Source organism: Pteropus alecto, unplaced genomic scaffold (genome assembly GCF_000325575.1).
Source record: "Pteropus alecto unplaced genomic scaffold, ASM32557v1 scaffold13, whole genome shotgun sequence".
Taxonomy (NCBI): Eukaryota; Metazoa; Chordata; class Mammalia; order Chiroptera; family Pteropodidae; genus Pteropus; species Pteropus alecto.
Window position 1 is genome coordinate 1,280,727 of NW_006434373.1, and position 23,653 is coordinate 1,304,379.

General features: G+C 35.3%; 1 protein-coding gene across 2 annotated transcripts in view; it reads left to right on the forward strand.

Moving 5' to 3' along the window:
• Positions 1 to 23,653, forward strand: part of TUBGCP3 (tubulin gamma complex associated protein 3) — an 80,910-nt gene that overhangs the window by 49,194 nt on the left and 8,063 nt on the right. For both annotated transcript variants that reach the window (XM_025044972.1, XM_006909358.3), the window contains exons 14-20: positions 429 to 618; positions 4,256 to 4,391; positions 5,275 to 5,343; positions 9,089 to 9,224; positions 18,068 to 18,156; positions 18,286 to 18,417; positions 22,724 to 22,864. In XM_025044972.1, coding sequence (XP_024900740.1) covers positions 429 to 618; positions 4,256 to 4,391; positions 5,275 to 5,343; positions 9,089 to 9,224; positions 18,068 to 18,156; positions 18,286 to 18,417; positions 22,724 to 22,864 — 893 coding nt within the window. The remainder of the gene's footprint in view (positions 1 to 428; positions 619 to 4,255; positions 4,392 to 5,274; positions 5,344 to 9,088; positions 9,225 to 18,067; positions 18,157 to 18,285; positions 18,418 to 22,723; positions 22,865 to 23,653) is intronic.

A 23,653-nucleotide genomic window follows, 5' to 3' on the forward strand; every position in this document is an offset into this window, starting at 1 on the left:
CTTTCCCTAGTTTACTCTGTTTTGGCTGCATGATAACAGTACTTAACCTTTACACTGAGTTTCACAATTCACAAAGCTCATTACATGTGCCGTTTTGGTTTATTCTTGAAACTGGTTTTGAAAATATCTTATAGGTACGTGCAGGCGATTCAACACTGACCCGCCCTACTTTCTTTGCACTTTTCACCAAAGTATTTTCATGAGATTTTGATTTAATTACATTGTGAGCAGGGCCGTTAGGGATTCCTCCACTAGGTCACATTGCAGATGTCTGCTGTTTCCTGACCGCACACATGATCTATTTGGGCTGTCACTGATGCCATTTGTAGGCATTGGCGATGATTTTTGCACATGTGCACCTTTAATATTTCCCTTGTTAAAATACAAATTAGGTATGTATGTATTCTTTTCTCTTTTGTTCTTTACAGCTGCAGATTTATTCACAGATTTGGAAAATGCATTTCAGGGGAAAATCGATGCGGCTTATTTTGAGACCAGCAAATATCTATTGGATGTTCTCAATAAAAAGTATAGCTTGCTGGACCACATGCAGGCCATGAGACGGTACTTGCTTCTTGGTCAAGGAGACTTTATAAGGCACTTAATGGATTTGCTCAAGTAAGAAAACTTCTTATTTTTATAAATATACAGTAGATTTCAGCATGATAAAGTGCCTTACAATTATCGTTTATAGAATAAATGCCATTAGAGGAAAATTTTTGAATTCTTAATAGAACATATTGGTAAGATAAAATTTGAAGAGATAAAATTGTCACATTGTCATGTTAAAATTTCTTTATGTTTACTTGTTCTGTCCTTTGTTCAGAGGAGAAGCTTGTGTGCTTTACAAATACTGTAGCACTGATAGTCTAGTGTATAAGGAGCACACAACGTAATCACAATTAGCTTAGCTTTATGTGAAAGTAGTCAAGAAATTAAAATGTATATTTTAAAACTGAACTTTTTAGTTTACATTGTTTCTTGTTTAAAAAAAAAACTCAAAAAACAACTACTCTTTGGTTCCATGACGTTAATTAAGTGGGTGTCCTTCCCTTCCATCTGTAGAGATGCAGACAGCTCTGTTACAGAGCCTGTCATCCTCCTGGCTCTAGAATAGACCAGGGGTGCCCAACAACTGGTCTGTAGCCTGATAGGAACCAGGCTGCACAGCAGGAGGTGAGCGGTGGCAAGTGAGCGAAGCTTTATCTGTATTTGCAGCCACTCCCCAGAGCTAGCATCACCAACTCAGCTCCATGTCAGGTCATCGGGCATTAGATTCTTATAGAGGCACCAGACCCTGGTGCCAAAAAGGTTGGGGACCGCTGGAGTAGACAGACCCTTGGGATACCAATCTAGGGTTCTTAGGCAGCACTGGTGAGAGTGTGGGCCACAGCATGGAACTAGTGATTTTCACTCAGATGTATAAGAATGAAACTTATTTTTATGGTGTTCCTCTTAGGACACTTAAAATAGTATATTACCTTCCAATCATATCTGTGATAATTGAGCAATTGTTTCGGGCCTTTGGTCTTCAGACTTCATTATGCGTCAGAATTCCCTAGAGAGCTTGTTGAAATGGATTGCTGGGTCCACTTGTAAAGTCTGGTTCAGTAGATCTAGGGTAGAGCCCAAGAATGTGCATTTATAGTAAGGGCCCACCTGAAGGTGATGCTACTGGTGTGAGGACTATGTTTTGAGAACCCCTATTTCAGACACATAAGCTCATGTAGCCCCACCTCTAACTAAAAGTCAGTCTTCAATATAAAACATAATTTAGTTTTTCCAGGGCACACATAGCAATAACTGACCTTCTGCATGTTCATAGGTGACTGCATGTTCATAGGTGGATTTAATGAGATCTCATGAAAGAGTTGATTATCTGCTAAGCATAAATGCTTTGTGATCATACTTACCAAAGTAGCATTTCTGCACTCTAAGAAGGGATTTGCTACTTAAATATTGGTCTTGAGGTCAGTGTCTGTTGGAAGTGTGAGTGGTGATGAGTTTTTAAAGGAGAAATGTTCTTTAAATGCCATAGGACTAAAATGGGAGTACATGTGAGGATGTGGGATGAGCAGATCCACAGGTATAGATGTGCAGGTTGATGCAGGTAGAGATTAGCAAGGCTTATCTTACAGTTTAAAGGTAAAGCAAAATTTAGAGGTCCATGGCAATATTATAGATCAAATCATTTAGCCGACTTAACGTATTAAAACCGTATGCTAGGGTTTAATATTTAGAGTGCCTCATTTTTGCTATTAAATGAAAAATTTATTCTTAAAGGCATATTTTAAATTTCTGCCTTTAAAGAGGAATGCCATCAATCTCTTGCTTGTCTCAGTTTTATTTGGGTGACAGTGATGTTGTGGGTCCCTTTTCACGTGTCTCTGCCCGATATTTTACTGACTTGAAGGTAGAATTTATACGCACACCTGGGGATAATTGGCTGTATTCTTAACTTGGTCAGCTCTTGGGCACAGAAATGTTAGCTTCATATTTAGAAGCCCATTCAGGAATGTTTGCTCATAATGCAGGAGTAGTTTTTAGCCTTTAGAATCATGATATCCTTGGATCTGATTGTTTTGATTTAATGGAGATCTATCTTCCCATTGGATCTATGTAGGAAATTATAATACTTCATGCTGCTATAGGCTAGTCTTAAGTTGGAGAACTTCATATTTGTTAACATCCTGGCACATAAAAGTATTTTCATTTTTTGATAATTTTTTATTTTTCAATTAAAGTTGGCATGTAATATATTAGTTTCAGGTGTACAACATAGCGATTAGACATTTATATAACTTATGAAGTGATCATGCCAATAAATTTGTGCCCATCTGACACCCTACAAAGTTATTACAATATTTACTATATTCCTATGTTATACTTTACATCCCCATGACTGTTTCATAACTACCAATATGTATATCTTAATTCCTTCCCCATTTTCACCCACCCCAAACCCCTCTCCCATCTGGCAGCCATCAAAATGTTCTCTGTATCTGTGAGTTCATTTCTGTTTTGTTTGTTCCTTTATTTTGTTCTTTAGATTCCACTTGTAAGTGAAATCATATGGCATTTGTCTTTTCCTGTCTGACTTACTTCACTCAGCATAGTACCCTCTGGGTCTATCCATGTTGTTGCAGGTGACAAGATTTCATTCTTTTTTTATGCTGAGTGATATTCCATTGTATATATGTACCACCTCTTAGTTGTCCATTGATGGACACCAAGTTTGTCTCCATATCTTGACTATTATAAATAATGCAATGAACATATGAATTCACATGTCCCTTCAAAGTAGTGTTTTGGAGTTTTTGGATAAATAACCAGAAGTGGAATAACTGGGTCATGTTTTGTCTCTTGTGATAGCCTCTGTTTTAAAGTCTGTTTTCTCTGGTGTAAGTATTGCTACCCCAGCATATTTGCTTGTTTCTATTTTCATGAAATATATTTTCTACCTTTTTACTTTCGGTCCGTGTGTGTCTTTCATTCTGAAGTGAGTCTAATAGATAATGTATGTAAGGGTCTTGTTTTCTTACCCATTCAGCCATTCTACCTTGTGATTGGCACATTTAATCCATTTCATCTAAAGCAATTGTTGAGAGATATGTAGTTATTGGCATTTTATTATTCATATTGTCATCTTTATTAAAGAAATCCCTCTAACATTTCTTGTAATACTGATTTGGCGTTGATGAACTCCTTTAGCTTTTTGTCTTAGATTCTCATATCTGTCCTCTGATTCTAAATGATAGCTTTGCTGGGTAGAATAATCTTGATTGTATGTTCTTGCTATTCATCATTTTGAATATTTCGTGCCAGTCCCTTCTGGCCTGTAAAGTTTCTGTTTAGAAATCAGCTGACAGTCTCATGGGAGCTCCTATGTAGGTAACTAACTGCTTTTCTCTTGCTACTTTTAAGATTCTGTCTTTGTCTTTAACCATTGCTGTTTTAATTATGGTGTGTCTTGGTATGGGCCTCTTTGGGTTTATCTTGTTTGAGATTCTCTGCACTTCCTGAGCTTAAATATCTATTTCCTTCACCAGGTTAGGGAAGTTTTCAGTCATTATTTCTTCAAATAGGTTTTTAATTTCTTGCTCTTTGTCTTCTTCTGGTACCCCTATAATGTGATTGTTGGTATGGTTGTCTTTTTAGTTTTTATAATTTGAACTCTTTTTATAATTTTGAGATTTTATACAGCTCATTAAGAATTCAAGTAATGTTTTCTTTTACTTTTAAAATATCTGTTAAGACCAGAACTTGTCCGTCCAGCTACAACTTTGTATCAACACAACTTGACTGGAATTCTCGAAACTGCTGTCAGAGCCACCAATGCACAGTTTGACAGTCCTGAGATCCTCAAAAGACTGGATGTGAGGCTGCTGGAGGTACTGCAACTCTGTGTTCTTCTATACAATCTGCACAAAGCAGTGAGCAATCTACTCAAAGCACTGAGACCAGTGCATTCATTCTTGCTTGATGTTTTCTATGTTGTTTATGGCACAACTAGTCTAGTCTAATGGGTAAGAGTTATTACTGAAAGACTGGACAACCTGAGCTTGAATCCCTACTCTGTCACTTGTTATGGTGTGATCTTAGATATACCATCACTGTACCTCTAAACCACACTAGATTTCAGTTCTCACCATACAGTGGGGGCCCCTCACAGGGCTGTTGGACAAAGAACATGCAACCCTTGTCACAGTGCTTGGTGGCACATCATGAATGCCTAGTATATTATATAGTTCCTGTTAATGGTAATGTTGATAGGAGGCATAGAGATAATATATAGTAATAACATTTATCAAAAGTAGATGTTTTTAGTTTGTTTGATAGAAGATGACTTTTCTTAGGAGAATGAATATCATAAATAGCAGACACTGTTTGCTCAGTTATGAAGAAGGTCCAATAGCAGAACTTGTTGGGAGTTCTTTAAAATGTTGACTTTTAATATAAGGCTATGAATTTTGTCATAGGGAAATGGTGATGAATTTTAAACACATTTTATAATAGTCATTTAAAAATATGCTATTCATTCCAAAATATTTTAGAGCACCTACTGTGTGTCTGTCATTGTCTGAATGCTGAGGATCCAGGATATGACAAAAAGATGTAATTCTCTGCTCTCATGTAGCTAAAACTCAAAACTATTGAGTGGTTTTTAAAAATTGGGCTTTATTTTACTGCCTGTTCTTTGAGAATTAGACAAGTTGTTCTATAATAAGCTTAACACTGGTGGAAAGTCCTGCAGTTGTTTGTTTTTGCTCTTAGGTGTCTCCAGGTGACACTGGGTGGGATGTCTTCAGCCTGGATTACCATGTCGATGGACCGATCGCAACTGTAAGATCATTTTTATAGTTGTCATAGCTATTTAGATTGCTAAACATTTTGTTGTTTTAGAATTGGCTTTCTTCTCTAAGAAGTTCTAATTAAAGTGATCATTTGACATCTAGGACGTACCCATTGAATAAATACTTAAGATAAAATTGTGTGTATTTTTTAAATAATCATTAATGAGAGCTGAAATGCTCTATTATTTTAAGAATACTTAAAAATATCATTTGATCTATCATAGATTTCAGCAAGTATTTAAATGGATTATTCATTTTGTTCCATTCTTAGACTGCAGCAACTAATTTAGGATAATATGAAAGGAACTATAAAGTGTATTTTAGGAAAGTCGTATTTTTACTACTTAGGTAAAATTTGATATTTAGTATTCTCTTTAACTAACGAGAAATAGTTGTGCTATTGTTCATAATGCTTTTACCATGCATGAGGAGAAAAGTACTATTTCTTTTAACAGTTACCAAATCACAAAAGATTGACCAGCAGAGTTGTCTTTTTTTGTGTCTACAATTAGAATGCCCCCTTTTAAGTGCTCATTCTTTTATTTAGACTTACGTAAATTCTCCTTGACTAAGATACCTCTTGGAACTTGTTTCAGTTATTTTTATATCTGAAATATTGAGGAAGGACATGCATTTCTTTTAATTGTTGAGAAAAAATACTCTATTAAAAAGTAATATAATTTGGGTCTAAAATTTCTCCTTAGCGTTTCTTAAAGAGTTTGACTCCATGGTTGTTCTGCCTCTCAGGGTGTAAGTCGTATCCCTGGCTAGAATACTTTTATCAAAGCCATACTCTCTCTCTTTTCACTTTTAGATTAACAGATTTGCTGTTGCAAATGGTTCTATGTCATGTCTACTGTGAAATGGTAGCTAGCTGAAATGGTGCAGTTAGTTTTGCAGATAAATTACCAATGTTCAGACTTGACCAGATCAAAGCTACCATATTTTAAATGCGTAACTACTCTCAAATTTAATTTTTGGTCATATTCAAATTAGTTTTTTCACCTTTGACTTGTATCCTGAACAGTTTTAAATAATCATAATGTACAAAACAGGATATTTGAATAATTATTTAAATTAGAAAATTTCATATTATCTACCTTGTTAATATTGTATATGTTACATATTATTTTTTTCATAATGGTATCTTTTTACCATAGTAAAAACAATTGTATCAATTACTTCACAAAATGTAAGTGCCTTGAGTTATAGACAAACTGAACACAGTCTGTATATACAATTACTTAATTATTTCATAATATTGCACATCCTCCTAGGAGTATTAGTCATGCATTGCATGCCTTATAAAAAATTGATCATACAATATTATATTTTTAAACTCCTAGATTTTTAAAAGCTCTAGAAGAAAGAGTCAAGAAAGGAAGTTTATAGTATAGATTTATTTGAAAAAACAAATTTAGGATACGTTTCTATCTATGACTAATAGGTATCAGTTTGTATGCCAACCCCAGTGAGTTGATGGTACAACCTGGGGGGCTGAATTGAGAAGAATATTATAATTGATTAGCAGAATTTGCCAGGGACATCATATGGGAAATGATCTCCTGCATTTCTGGTCATTGCTGTTCCAGTCTTAGAGTTAGTTTATGTCCTGGGTTGGTATAGTTTTAGCTAAATGGTGATTATTGTACAACTGCAGGTATTGAGACTCATATTAGAAATTGAAATAATTTTTACCTGTCAGATTAAATTTTGTGCAGTTGTATGCGAAGTCACTAGAAAGATGAAAAGAGGACTATTACATGTAAAAATATACTTTTAGAGTCAAATTTTGGAAGAAAATGGTTTTTCTGCATTTCCCTGTTTATTATATTATCTCTTCTCTTTCTATTCTCATTAATTGAAATTATCATTCTTGTACATAATTTAATTATAATGGGTACATATATTAGATATATAATTTTATATAATGTATAATTTTAGCCTCTTATTAACTATAAAGAAAGGTTATGGAAAGATTATCTTTCCTTTTTTACAATGAGCAGGAAAAAATCCATTTATTTCTGATGCTGATCTTTAGGATGTTAGATGAGGTGTCAGAAGCTTATTTGTTTAATTTTATCTGAACTTTATTCTGTTGTAGGCAGTGAACTAAAAAATACCATATAGATAGCAAAACTAAAATATGGAGCATGTTTTCCCCTATATAAATGCAGTGGAACATGAGTGTCTTCCTCTTAAACAGTTAATAATTCTAGAGAATTGTGATTAAACTGAATTTTTGTAAATCAGGTCATGTTAAATGTGCTTTTGGAACTTGGTACTTAAAAAATTCCTGTGAGATATCATTTGTAAAGCAAAGACTAATTTATTTGTAAAATTAATTTGGTCACCATTTCTATAATTACAAGAATGTTAATAGTCTAGGCAGCACAGCAAAATGGATAATCTATAAAACATTCATAGTTGATTTTGGAGTCCCCTCAAAGTATCTCCTAACCACCCCTATTTAGACATGTAATCATCAGTATTGAGCACCTACTAAATACTGGCACAAAAAGGCATACAGAAGAAGTCCTTGTAACAGGTGAGAAGTGCCAAGAATATATAGAATAAGACAGGGCAGAGCATTCTATAATTAAATGCTGTGGATCAAGCTATAAATATCTTAAGTACTTGAAGAGAGAAATTGGTGAGACCAGGCAAAGGTGGTCTTTGGCTTTGAGGAATAGGTGGGATTTGGGCAGAAGAGAAGGATGGACTAGGGCATAGAACAGTACAAGACAGTAATGTGAGTCAAGGCCTAAGGGCGTGAACAAACAAGGCTGGGCTCAAGGGTGAGCAGCAAGCTTTGTAGGATGTGCTCCTGGATGCCTAGCTTAGACCTGCTGCTGAGTGAGCAGGCCCTGCTTGGACTGGCTATTTTCAGTAACATATATAAATGGATTCTCTGCTGGAGGCATACAGAAAGGGATGAAAATGTGCCTATTTCTGTGCTGCACACGCATGTGTCAGAAAAGTGTTTGGCTGAAGTCTGCAAAAAACCTCTATTACCTGTATGCATGGGACATACTTATACTAGAAAATTATTTGTGGCTTATCTGACATTAAATTTAACTGGATGTCCTGTGTTTTTATTTGCTAAATCTGGCCCCTGTAGGAGAGAGGGAGGCATAGAAAAGCAGGCCTTGCACACTTCCTCCCCACAGGGCTCATTTTCCCTGGTTGTGAAACTGCTGTCCATTTGTGAAGTCATCTTCAGAAGCGATAAATACATGTGTTAAAATAACCTGGAGACTTTTTTTCAGACCGGAGATTCTTCTAGGCCTTCCTTTCATGAGAATCATCACCCTCTCTTATCTGGTTAGGGTAGAAAATACTGCTACACATTTGGAGTTGTAGCGAAGAGGCCACATTTTAGACTAGGATTAAGCTAGGTTTGAAAATCCTTGTACACCATTTACTAGCTGTCTAACCTGAGACCTCCGTTTCCCCATCTGTAAAAGTGGCATAAAAATATCTACCTTCTATTATTGTGGGTTTGTTTGACATGCTGCTTAGCACATAAATAATTAATGCAGTTGTTATATAATGACACTTTCCTAAAATGTACCATATTAGTTGCTTACATACTATTTAGAATCTATTAGAGTTGATTGTGTGGTTTTTTGGCTTTTTGTTAAAAAAAAAAGGGAAAAAAAAGGATTGAGACCTGTACTGGGAAAATCCTTATGTCACAGAATACTATTAGCCTGTCTTCTGTTTTTTTTCAGGTGTTTACTCGAGAATGTATGAGCCACTACTTAAGAGTATTTAACTTCCTCTGGAGGGCTAAGCGGATGGAATACATCCTTACTGATATACGGAAAGGACACATGTGCAATGCGAAGCTCCTGAGAAATATGCCAGGTAAACCTCCATCAGAAGGCAGTCAGGATGAACTGTACGTTCTAGCTTGGCTTATGCTTACCAGCAGCTTCACACTCTTTGTGGTGTCCAGCAGCTTAGCAAAAATGAAACTGTTCTTAAAAGTAGTTGAACTGAAAAGTGATTCATCATTTTGCTTTGGATTGGACTTTTGTGATAAGGTTCATTTGTAATATAGCTTATCTTGACTTCAGTGCAAATCAGAAAAAAAATTGAGTCAAGTTGGATTTTTTAGACCATGAAGTTTCTTTTAGAATCTCATTCATTTTTCACTCTGGTGTTCATATGTATACTTTAATATAAAAAAATATATATATATATTGTTTTTTTAAGAAAGCCATTTTTTAAATCACTGGCTCATTTAACATTTACTTAGTGTTTTAATTAAAGTCTTTTTGGGAATTGCTTTAATGTTTCATTTTGGTTCAGAAAGCCATTAAATCACTGGCTCATTTAACATTTACTTAGTGTTTTAATTAAAGTCTTTTTGGGAATTGCTTTAATGTTTCATTTTGGTTCATAAACCAGTACATAGAAATATTTTATGATATTATTTTATAATTAAAAGCTATAGTAAAAATTCTCGTGTCAGATAGTCATTTTATTTTAATGTCATAATATTGAATGACTTCAATTAGTAGTTTTGCAGTCTTTATATTGAAATTGAGTTTGGTCAACCTTTGAGAAAATATTTCAACAAATATGTCTCTAAAGAAGAACTAAACTCTTATATTCTTAATCCTTTGGTGAAAGTATTAAAAAAGGAGCAATTGTTTGAGGAAAGGCATATGTGGTCTTTGCTCGTTTTCTAGGTCAAGGCCTGTCCTTGAGCAGCTCCCAAAGTTTCAGAATAATGGTGGCCTGGAGGGTATCTGTTCATGTGTTGACATACAGAATTGGCAGTTTTTACTGAGCATCCATGTTTTCTCTATTCTCAGCAGATATTTTCCAGTGGATCATGATACTCTTATGTTTCTGGCCTAGCTTCCTTTGGATTCATTTTATAGAAAATTAATCATAGGATCCTCTGAAATAGCTGAGAAGGAAGTGAGGGGGGATAATTTCTTTTAAATAGTGTAATGGTTTAATATCCACTTTCCAGTAAGTGTGGGTTGACTAGCATGTGGGTGCCTCTTGAAAGGAGAAAAGCGGAGAAATCAGAGAACCTTACACTGTCTCCTGGCTCTGATCATGTTCCCCATGATCTAATGAGCTTCTCTCATGGTGTGCCACAGGATTTCTCACTTATTTCACTGAGCATGCACTTGTAAGGTATTCAGCTTGCCTGCAGTGCTCCTTCTCTGCATTCTTTGTAATACTATTGAGTAGAGCAGTTCTTAGCTGTTACTTCTCTGTGCCAGCATCTTTCTTATTGTCTGATTTAGATCAATGCAATATGATGCAAATACTTTGTCATTGTATCACTCTTCTCCTTTCAAAATAAACATCTGTATTATGTATAGCCTTGGGAAATCTGAGCTCTGTAACAATTTTGAATATTAGCCGGTGGTGATACATTTTTCTGATTCGACTCAGCAATGTCTATGTGAATTTGCTTTTCTCTTGTATTGAGTAATCAGCAGTGAGTTTTGTTTTCTACCTGAAGATAACTAATATATTTGTTTGATCAATTTCCTATGTATGGGGAAATTATATATTTTATCTTTTATAAAATTTTAACATAACTTGATCCTGTCATATAGAGTTTAGTTTCAGCTTCTTTCACGATCTTGTTTTCCTGTCATTAAAACTTTTTCTAAAATATTTTTAATATTATAATATTGCCTCGTGTATATATCATTTTATCTTTTCTTTTTGATTGAACATGTAGTCTTTTTTTATTGTTTTTCCATTAATATAAATAATGCCATAAGCTTTTTGTAAATGTATATTTATATGTCTCTGAATATTTCTTTAGAATAGATAAATTGGAAATGGAATTGCTGGGTTAACAGGTATGAATTTTATAGTTTTATATTTACTAATACTTAGTATTTATATTATATCTCTGTTGGTACATATTGTCTGTTTACTTTTCAGGAAAGTTATACCAATTTCATTTACATCCCGATAAGCACAGCTCGCACTGCTTAAAAGTTGTCTGCATTGCTGTTCTTTTGGCTAACATTGAATATTACATTCAGAACAAATCGTCAATTTGATAGGTGAAAATGGAAGTTTATTTTAATTTTTTTAATACTTAAAATTATCAATCAGTGTAAATTCTTCTTCTCTCTTTCTCTCTCCCTCTCCCCCCCTCCCCCGCATTTGTATTTCTTCATGCAAACGTTATTTCCCCTCCTTGTTTTCATTGGAGTGTAATGTTCTTTGGTTTATAAGGAAGTGTTTTAAAGTCATTAGTGGCCAGGCAACTTAAAGCACAGAAACCAACCACATAGTCTTGTTAATACAGCAAATTTAGAAATGTTCCATCAAACATAAATCTGAGGCAAAATATAAAAAGATTCTATAAAGTGCTCTTATAAACAACTTTTGGAGTTCTACACATATGCACAGTGTGTATGTGGATAAATTGGTTTGGTCATATGTACAATATCAGTAATTATCACCCTAGGAATCATTTTAATAATATTCATCAAAATAACTGGGTTGGAGTAAATAGTTGCACTTGAAACTGATTTGCTTAGGACAAGAGTTTTTGATAATGGTCTACCAAGATGTTTATACCGGATTTTATATATTTGCCATTCAACTGGACAAAAAAACAGTTGTTGATAATAAAATGGTTTAAAGATTTATGTCCAGTGGTATGGATTTTTTTTGTTTTTGTTGTTAGATTCAGTTAATCTAAAAAAGCGTCTTTATTAGTGGCAACTAAACTTGTATTTCAAATAATGTTTAACAAAATGAAAGACAGATATAGGTTCATTTATATTCTTTCTCAACCTTTGTATATTTAGAGGAGGGAGTGAATAGAGGTCTCCCTCCCCATAAAAGTGATATTAAAATAATCTCCTTTTCGATCCTTATTAGAAATAAAATAGATCGTGGTGGAGGTGAGAGAGGTAGTCAGCTCCCTTGTAGGTGACATGTTGTCATGGGACTATTAATGACATTTTGCTAGTTTAATTGGAAGCTATTTTTCTTTCTCAGTGATTAGTAGTGATGCATCTTCCAAATGACAGTGTTCCAGACTTACTGAAATAACTTAAAGACAGGTAGACATTTTTCTCTTCAAAAGTTTCTTTTTGTGTCTCATTTTTCTATGTATGGATGTGTAAGTAGTCCTCAGTAATTATATATTTATAAGAAGTTCTCTCTGCTGGACTTTTAAGTTGAATGATTAGTCAGCACAGTGGCTGGACTGCATTGCCTGGGTTAGTCCTCAATTCACCAGCATTGGGCTGTGACCTCAGGCTGATTTTCTAATTTTCTGCCTTCATTTCCTCATCTGGGGAGTGGGGATGATGACAGCGCTCACCTCCTAGGGCTGTCAGGTTTACATGTGTTTAAAGCACTTAGACTTGTGCAACCTTGGGACAGTAGCACGTGCGTGTACAGTCGTTACTACTTGCTTATATGGTGGACATCAGATGATGTCTGCAGGAGGACCTTAATGGTGATTAGAGATTCTGAACCCAGGAGATATGGAAAATCCTTGTTCTTACCAATGTCCTTTGAATCTGTAGTCTTGAGAAGTAAATCAGATGGATAATTTGATAAAGTCACTTTTAAATATAGTAGCATCAGTTATATATACAGGTTGAAGGAGGTAATTATGAAATTGTGATGAAATTGTTCTAGGATATTTTTTAAAAAGAAACTTTTATAATTTTTAACAACACTCAGTGCTGTTTTGGGTGCATCTCCACATGAGCAGATGCTTCTGACTGAAGTTGCATAAACATGGTCACGTCCTTTAAGAGACATTTGTAAACTTGAAGTTCTTTCAACAACCTTTAGAGGGCAGTAAAGAATTACAAATGAATCTAACACTTAGATCCTGAACAAACTAAAGAGTGGTCATTCTTGATGTTGTGTATAAAAACGGTTTACTGTTAAGTTAGCCTAGCGGGAGATATACTCTATGTATTTATTGGACCTCAGTGCAGATGTTGCTTTGCCTTGGAGATTCTTAGAATATTTGTGGTCCAACCTAAAAACACAAATACTTATATTAACTTTGTTTTAAATGTATGTTCAAGGTGTTGGGTAAAGAGATTCATGGAGTATTTCAGTTGTAAGTTGTTAAGTTGTTTTTTGTTTGTTTTTTTTTTTGTTTTTTTTTAGGAATTAAAGGACCAAATCATTCCTGTGAATTCAGTCTCCTTCTGAATTGTGTTCGTAGTCAGTCATTAGAGACTTAATTGGGCAGTGAGAAATTCCAAAATACAGTATATAGAATTTGACTGATTCCTCACATGAGGAAGAGAAAGAATTGTAGTATTACAGGGATTTCAGACTCTTATTATGTGGCTTATCAGATTCCTTTCAGTAGGCAGTGTCCTCATAGCAACAGCCATAGACCTCTTCATTCTCAGAGGCTTTAATTTAGCAGAGTGCCGTTAAAGATGCTATCCTCTGTACTCATTTTAGACACAAGAAAAGATGACGATTTTTCTAGAAAGAAAATGTTATTTGGTAGTACTTTAAGAGTATAAAAGAAAAAAACTCATTTTAATATTGTTGTTAAATTGGCTTTAGTCATGGAAACCTCTTGAAAAGGATGTGAATTTAAATAGTCAAGACATAGATGAATGCAGACTATCTACTTTGATTTTGAGGACCGAAATCACTCAGTAAATAATTATTGAGAGCCTACTTTATGCTGCCTGTTCTTGGTATCCAGTGACGAATATGACAAACAAGGCGGTCGGTCCTTGTGGTCAAAATGTTTATTGCCTGCTAGGGCAAGATGGACATTTAAACAGGAACTTACATTACACTGGGATAAGTTGTTTGATATGGGCAGCACCAGGTGCTATAGGAATACAAAAAGCAGACACCTGACAGATGTAGGTAGGATAAAAAGGCTTGGCAGTAGTATCCAAGTTGGCATCTAGAGAGGAATATGTTAGTCAAGGGAAAAATGTTGGAGTGAGGAGTAGGGAGTAGGGCAGTGGTTTTATCAGAATAGTGTATTCAGGGAGCAGATGAGGAGGACGGGGCAGGAGAGCTAAGCATGCACCAGGTCTTGAGAACCTCAAATGCTGTTAGTCGTTTTGACTTTATGGCAGTGGGAGCCATCGAAGTGTTTATTTGGAAGTATGACATGCTTGGATTTGTGTTTTCCAAAAGCTCCTCTGGCATCACTGAGAAAAATGGGGTGAGAATGGAGGTTGGCAGACCAATCGTTTGTAATAATGTGTGACGGATGACATTGGCCTTGGCAAACAGCAGCTGTGGGGTTGGGGAGAGTGGATGGATTTGAGAGAGATGTGGTAGGTGGGACTTGGTGATTCAGTGTGCAGAGATGAGAAGTAGGGTGGCAGGCAGCCAAGGTTTCTGACTTGAACTGTCGGGTGGTGGTATCATTCTTTGGGCCAGGGAGCGCTGGAGAAAGAGCATATTTAGGGGTAATACTTTGTTTCAGGTACATTAATTTGAGATATTTTTAAGGCTGTATGCCATTCATCTGGTTAGATTGACCTGAAGCCCAGAATAGGTCCGAACTAGAGATAGAGACTTTAGATGTCATTAGCTTAGATAATACTTGAAGCCACAGAATTAACAAGGTTTCCTAAAAATAAAGCGAGAAGAGAAAATGTCTTGGAGTAAAAAGAAGTGGAACAGGATCTCCTAAGGGAGATAAGGTGGGACAACCAGATAAGTGGGCAGAATACTAGAAGAGTATAGTTTTCCTCTGAAGCCGAGGAAAGAAGTATTTCAGGGAGGAAGGAAAATCAAATATGGCCACAGTTGGAAGAAATCAACTAAGGCAGAAAACCGTTCCTGTCATTTGAGGGTGACTTTGGCTAGGGCAGATCAGTAGTGCTGGCTTTGCAGTGAGAGACTAGTTGGGGTAAAGAAAGGAAGACAGTGGGCCATACTTACTCTTGCACAAAAGAAAGGGTGGTGGCTGGAGACCTTTGTTCGTCTAAAGAGAAGTTTTAAATGCTGTTGCGAAGAAGGAAGTAGAGATTGATAAATCCTAGAAGGAAAGGAAGAGAAGGCATTCAGAGCACAGAGATGGGGCTGGGATTGGCTTTAAAGCTGGGCTGGTGTTGATAATGTGGGCTTGACGGCCAGAGGGTGGAGAGGTTCCCACTGGAGGGAGGGCCGATTTCCTTATGACCTAGGAGGGAGAATGGAAGAAAGGCAATGGATTAAGATTTGAGGATAGTGAGGGCTAAAACGACTGTTTCCAAGTAAGGGAGAGAAAGATAAATGGTTTCTCAGCACCATGGAGGACTAGTTGAGGTCAAATGCCATAATTTTAGGTTGACACCAACATTACATGATTTCTTTTTCTTCTTCTTTTTCTTTTTTTTTTTTTGCTAAATGTTTTTGTCTTGTAATTTAGTTGCATTTTTATTTCCAGGTGCGAGTGGAATTAAAAACTCTAAAAGATTAATAAGTAGTGGAGAAATTGTACACTCAAGTAAATCAGAGATTATAAAGCATAATTAATGAATTAATTACTACATATCTATTTATTAAACTGTCACAATGCCAGAGAAAAATTCCAGCTTTATAAAGGAGCTCAAAAGTGAAGTGTTAAAAGGTGTATAACCTGCTACTAAAAACCAGCATGTTATCTAAGTGCTGCTGGGTATGTTGTTGGTGTGACTTGCACACCAACTAGCAGAGATCTAAAGAAATATGGACTTAAAAGAGACAATAAAAACGAGTTTTCATGGAATTGAGCTCCTTTCATATGTATAGAAAATTGACTTGGAGCTAGACAATGGAGAGTAGCCACAAAAACTTTTTTTATGTTCTGTAATAAATGTAGCGTCCTGCAGAGAGAGTACTGAGAGTAGTCTAGTTAACATTTTCATAAGTCATCTATCAGTAGTATATGAAGGAATCTATAATTTGTCAGTGATGTTAAATTTTCTCTGGTAGAAAAATGTCAAGATAGATTAAATGTAAACTGCATAGTTTCAGAAGGCTGGAAAATAAGTTGATGGCATTCACTGTGAGTATGAGCAAAGTAGTACATTTTAGGAGACATTCAAAGTGCACTGGAGGATAGACCTGGGAACATTGGATATCACAGGGAGACCTGAGTATCATTGTGTATGATTTGTAAAGTCATTACCCAGTTTGTTTCCTGATGAAAAAATCCACCGAATTCTGTGATAAAATTAAGAACATTAAAAAAAAAATTAAGAACATTAAAAAAACCCAAACCTTCCACAAATGTTATCTAGACTGTTTATATAATTTTGTTTGCCACACTGCAAAGAAATCAAATCACACCCTAGAAAGATCTTGAGAATCAGTATGTATTGTACAGGCCTGCACTCATGTCGAATGTTTTAAATATACACCGACAATGCTCCAGGTAAGACCACCTGGCTTCAGGGGAGAAGATACAGTCTCATCATTCCAGCTGTGGGTTAAAACTCAAAATATAAATGGTAGTTACTTCGCTGAGAAATTTACTTAAACCATAATATGGGTGAATATTACTTAAAACAGCTTTTAGCATGCTCTTTTACATTGAAAAGTAATTTTAGTCAAATACGCTATGAGTATTAGACTAGAAATCTTAGCCCCATTTGATAGTTTTAGTAGAAAAAAGTACATCTTCATTCTAGGCTTACAGATGAAATGTGAAGCTTATAACCTGTTCTTCGGGGAGAATATTTACCAGTCTCATGGATTATAGGTTCCTAATGGTGTGGAAGACACCAGGTGTATTTGGAGCACGTGCTGACCTTCTGAGGAGACAGTGCCGTTTCTTCACTGGCTAAAGAGTACATGTTAAACCAGGCTAGCAAAATCCCCACAGTGTCACTTAGCCATTAACTTGGAGAAAGTATTTTTTAAAGTATATATTGTCACTGTTATTTTTTTCACACCTGTTTATATATTTTACTTCCTCATTACTCTCCTAAGAAGGGACAAGAATGAGTTCTTGAATAACTTCATGCAGCAATGAATTATTTATCTAGGTAGCTAATTAAAGGCATTTGGAGCAGTAACAAGAACATGTCAAGTCTGACCCATTCTGAAACCTCTTTGTAGTCCTTCCTCTGATGGACCCATCTCTGATTGAGCCCTCATGTACAATAGGGTCCCGTCATACCCTGATAGATTCTTTGAATGAGAAATTAAAAGTGCGAGCAGAAAATGGCCACTCTGTGGTGACCTTCAAGCCTTTTGATGGTTTTATAATCTCATAAAGAATACTGGCAGAGTATGGGCTCAGGCCCACCTCCTTCCAAGGTTCATGTTTCTCTCAGGTTGCAAGGTCACATTTGGGTCCTTAAGGAAATGTCACTTTTGTCTCCAAATAGCTAGGGAATAGTAAATGGTTAATGTAGAGTAGGCAGACTCATTGTAAAGAAGCCATAAAATTGAATTTATATTCAGTCAGGATATTGCACTATTATAAGAAAATGTTTCTATTTAATTTTCAAATACAATTATTTTGTTTTATGCCATTTCTTATTAGGTCTTTATGTTCTGTACAGTAATATAATGCTACTTGATTAGATAGCTAAACCTTTGTTAAGCTTGAACAGCACAGAAATTGATTATGAAAAAGTTGTTTCCTGTTTTAACGGTTTAAGCTACTAATGCTTTTTTTTTTTGGAGAGATATAGAGCAGATATAAAGGAGAGAGAACATTGTGTTGGTTTTACGTGTATTTCCTTGTGGTGTGTAACATTGATTCTTTGACTCTCTTGCAGAGTTCTCTGGGGTGCTGCATCACTGTCACATCTTGGCATCTGAGATGGTCCATTTCATTCATCAGATGCAGTATTACATTACATTTGAGGTACATTCTAATTATCTGTTGATATTAGTTTAAATAAGTCATGTCTTATGACTTTGGTGTTATTTATAAATGATACCAAACTGGGAAGAACACAACATTATCCCTAAATTTTTCATTGTTATATCTTAGGTGCTCGAATGTTCTTGGGATGAACTTTGGAACAAAGTGCAGCAGGCCCAAGATTTGGACCACATCATCGCAGCACACGAGGTGTTCTTGGATACCATCATCTCCCGGTGTCTGCTGGACACTGACTCCAGAGTAAGGCCAATGTGTAGTTTAGAAACGAGAAGCAGGAACAATCATAGTCTTCTTTTCTTGGGTTCCTTTCAAATGGAGAATCTTAAAAATTGCTTGATGTCCACATTAGTAGTATTCAGACAGTTTTATTAATAGTTTAATATCAAAGTGCACTGTTTCTGAACAGAATTGTAACAATAGTGCTGAAACAAGAATGTGCTCTAAAATAGATGGAAAAATGGTGAAGAATATAATGTCCATTCATTTCCTAAGTGTAATAATAATATCCTCTTGCGGTTGTTCAAAAGAGAAAAATTAGCGATAGCTTTGAGTTGTGGAGGGAAACTCTCTGAACAAAGTAAACCGAGCAAGACAGTGTAAGAACGAAACAAACTGGTAACTTGTTTAAAAGTCAGGAGAATGGTGTGAGGAAACGCAGGGCCCTCCGGGCTACACACTCATTTTCTTAATCTGGGATAATGATCTTCTCTGTTTTGTCTTCCTGTCAGTATCTGGCTGCATGAGTTAGAGAATAGGCTCTTTGCCTAGAGAAATCCTAAGCATTTGTAGGGCCCCACGCTTGCTTTCACTTGAAACAACTGTATTGCGAAGTCAGAGGCAAAATTTCAAGTACAGTTTTGACATTAAACATGTGACTTTAAAGGAATATTAGGCTTGCAGAGGCCTGCCTCCTACCAAGCCTCCACTCTCTTCAAGGATTCTTCTGTGGGAATCGCAGTGCTTAAATTTTCAGTATATCTGGATTAGCCAGTCATGGCTGGGAAAACATTTTGGTATGCCAAATTCCATTATTAAAGAGTTATAGATCGTATGTGTAAAAAAAATTGCTCAAATCAAAGATGATTCTGTCTAGAATGTTTTTATAAATGTATTGAAATAATGGCACAAAATTAATTTAAAATACTTGGAATATAATTAGTAATTTAAGAAATATACATCTCAAACCTTAAGCGTCTATTACTATTTCTAAACCTCATCTTTATCAGGCTGGGATCATAGAAAGTTTCACATTTTCTGTGATTTCTGTCAGTTGATACATTTATTTTTCAGTAGATGTAGATGAGCATCCTCATACACTATTGGGTGAGTTCATGTAGTAACAAATAGGACATTATTCCTGGCCTCAAGGCATTCGCTGTCATGTGTGTCCCAAGTGCCCTGGTCAGACAGCACAGAGGCTCTCTAGTCAGATGAACCGAGGTCTCCATCCCTTTTCAGTTTTTGACCCCAGTGTTCTTGTGTTTTAAAGGGCCTGATACTCATCTCTGTTCCATAGATTTGTGAGAATTAAATTATGTAATTCACTTAAATTGTTCCTCATAGTATGTGGCCGTAAGTGTTAGTTGCTACTGCTTTTAAACTATTAAAAGTCATTGTGTGTGTGTATTTTATAGAGATTTATGATCTTTAGATTTAATGCTTTTCAGAAAACCTGTGAACTACTGAGGATTATATCCACACTGAAGTTAGTCTAATTGTGGTAAATAAGGAGCACTCATGCAACTAATAATATAGGAATTTAGCCCACTTACATATATGAATGTTCTGTATGAAACAAGTTAAATAGTCATACTTCTTGCCTCTAGATTTCCATTGATGTGAACAGAATCCAAGGGAGAAAATATTTTTTTTCTTAACATAATTTTCTTGTGATAATGAATTGTTTATATTTGAGTTGTTCCCAACTAACTTTATTGAAAGAGTCACTGTGCTGAAGGCTTAATAATCATTTCTGAAATTGTCCCTTGCTGATGGTTTTACTTTTAATTTGACAGTTTGTTTAAAATAATCACTAAAGTTTTTTGTTTTTTTTTTAAGAAACCCAGTATATAAAACATTGAAACAATCTATGACTGACATAAATTAAGTATATTTTTATTATATCACTTAGTAAGAAAATAAGGCTGTTAGATACACATTAGTTTGAAGTTAGAGGTTGTGGCATGACAATTGCAGGTGTGTATGTACATTTTTGTAATTTTTGTGCATTGTTGAGAAAAATCCTGAGTCACACAGTAAATTGTCACAAACTGATGTCACCACAGAACACACTTTTGTAGTTATCCTGTAAGAATGGATTCTAACAGAAGCTCATATTACACCTTTGGCTTAAAGTTAAACAGTAAAACACCTAATAGATTAATTAATTGCTCCAAAAATAATAAGTTTTTTTTTTTATTACAACAAAGAAACAAATTAGAGGAAATAAATCATTTTTAAAAACAAAATATTATACCATTTCATCTTTTGTTTTGCTTTTTTTGTTATAAAATAAGATTCCTCCAAAAGAAAATACATATTTTAAGATGAGCCGTATTTACTGTACAAATCTGAGTTGCTTAACTGGAAGAACAGGTACTTGGTTAGGTCCTGCTTTTGACCAAATCAGGTCTGTATTGTTGTTATTTCCCACAGGTACATTGTAGTAAGTGAAGAAGAAGATGAATTGTCATTTTGCAGTATTTGAGCTCTCTTGAATTAGGTTGTGCTGGAAGTTATTTAGCAAATAGTAATTTCAGTTTTGTTTTACTTAAGTGTCAGACGTTAGCTCAACTGTTAATGGTGCTGCTACAACTTAGTAAATGAAATTTGGACACAAGTGTTACTGTTCCTTCACAAAAAAAATATTTTAGCAGGGTAGAGCACACATCTATCAGATGATGGTTGTGGGAATGGCATTGCAAATGTTTTCAATGGCAGTGTTGAAAGATGTCAGTTTCTCCCCAAATCAGCTTTATTGCATCTTCCTGTTCATGAACTTGGAGCCTCTCCAGTTTTCTAAGTTTCTTTTATGTTTCTCAGTAAAGTTATACTATTTTTATCCCATAAACATTTTACAAATCTTTCGTTAGATTACTGTATTTGTGGACTTTGGATGTCTATAGGAATGCTATTAATTTTTTTTACTTTGATCTTATATCCATTTTTAATTCCATTATTTTCTCTGCTTAGATCCTGTTTTTCACAAGGGAAAACTCTTTCTTTCTACAGAGTATGCCTTCTGCTGCTTTTTCTTGCCTTGAGGCATTAGCTAGGTTGACTAGGAACACAGATGGGACACCTTGACTTGTTGTGGACATTGTAGAGATGTTTTATCATTTCGCCATTGACTGGGATATTTGGCAAGACTTCTGATAGGACCTTTATCAAATTAAGGAGGTACCCTTCTAGTCCTAGTTTGTTTAGATGTTTTACATAAATCACGAGTGGGTGTTAAGTTTTAACACATTTTTTTTACACTATTGAAATTATCTTTTCCCCCTGAAATTGTTAATTTTTTTCGTTTTTAATATGATGGCAGAGGATAGAGTTAATTAATTCTCCTCTTCATTTATGGCACACTGTTGTCATCAGTCCATGAAAGACTTCTCATGTTTGTTGGGCTTAATGTTACCTCATTCACTAACTCCCCAGTTTTCCTCCTTCAACTCTTCCCCACTATTGGCACCAGTGTGTTTGCTATATGATCTTGGGGTGATATATGTATATGTATGTGTGCGTGTGCGTGTGTGTGTGTGTGTGTGTGTGTATGTAGTATTTTGCATGGACATATTTTTTATTTACATAAATGATTTTGTGCTGTAGATCTCATTTTGTTTGCTTCTTTCTATGCTTCACTAAGGGAAAGTAAGGTAGCTATGTACTGAAGAATGATGTGCAACACTTATAAGCAATGAACTAGAGATCTGTACTGTGACACTGATATGTTTTTAAAACATTTAGAATTCCTCCCTCCCCCCCGCTCCCAATGTTAAAACGTCCTTTCATTCCTGGTATAAATTAGGATACCTGTTTTTTTTAAACCTTGCTGAATTTGTTCTTTGTTTTAGTAAGAATTTCCTTTCTTATGGTCTTGATGTTTGGTTTTAGTATGTGTCACAAAAAAGAAAGAAAAAAGAAAACAAGAAAAATCCAGACATGCTTTCTATTCCTTTTCTTTCTAATCCATGAACGGTTCCACTCCTGACTCAGCTACTTACTACTAGCTTTGAAACTTGGAGCAGCACTTTTAGTTTATAAGGTTGTTGTGAGGATTGGAAGTAATTTGCAAAGAGAGCTTGGGGTATGTCTGACTGCTGTTGCTATGGTGATGCAGAATTACATGGTTTTGCCAGGACCTGATACCGTGCTGCTGCACTGTAGGTGTTCAGTAAATGTTTGGTAATGAATGAACAACTAATGAGTACTTTGAGAATGTGAGTTGATGTCTTGCTTTATGGTATCTTTTTATTATCAATATTTTATTTAAAAAACTTAGTAACGAGCATGGTGGGACTCTATTTATAAAATTGTCTTATCTCTTCAGACACTTTTAAACCAACTTAGAGCAGTGTTTGATCAAATCATTGAACTTCAGAATACTCAAGATGCAATATACAGAGCTGCTCTGGAAGAGTTGCAGAGACGATTACAGTTTGAAGAGAAAAAGAAACAACGTGAAATTGAGGTATGGCTTTTATACTAGTGGATTTATCACTTTAAATAATGAATTTATTGCCGTAATAATCACGAATATAACAAATAATTTTTTTGCTGAAATGTTCCTGAAGCTGAGCCTGCTCACATCTACATTTGAAGTCCTGAGGAAGTGCTGTTTTAAAGGAAGTAGTCACTATCACAGTCATCATAAACAAACAAACAAACAAAAAACATAACAGTATTCACAAGAATCACGAATGTTTTACCACTTTTCATTAGTAGGTGTCGAGATGCTGATACCCATATGCATTGGTGTTCCATCAGAGTGGTACCTCAATTCTGCATCACTTTATTATTTGAAGGTGGCAGATCCATATATACACACAGGAACCAAATCTCTGTACTTGTGGCTGTTTTCAGTGACTTTATTAAAGTATTTTATGTCCTCCATGACCTCGAATCATGAAGATTTATTGAGTAAGTTTGGCTGTTTGGGGCATTTCTTGTATTTAATGTAATCTATATAACCTTATAATCTTTTTTTTTTTTAAGATGCTTATTCGTGGGATGGTGACACAATTTTTTTCAGTTAATACATTTTGATTAGTTTTATTTTTGAGTGTCTTTTTCCTTAAAATTAGTAATAGAGGATCATGTTTAGCTTGGAAGAGTTACAACTTAGAGCACAAGTTATTTCTTCAGGATATTGTGGAAACAGGAGTACTTCTCTGTTTGTATTGCCCAGAGAGATTTTTTATAATTCTGAAATGCTAGAGCTTGCATACACAGGGAGGCACGCCTAGGTACTAGACAGACT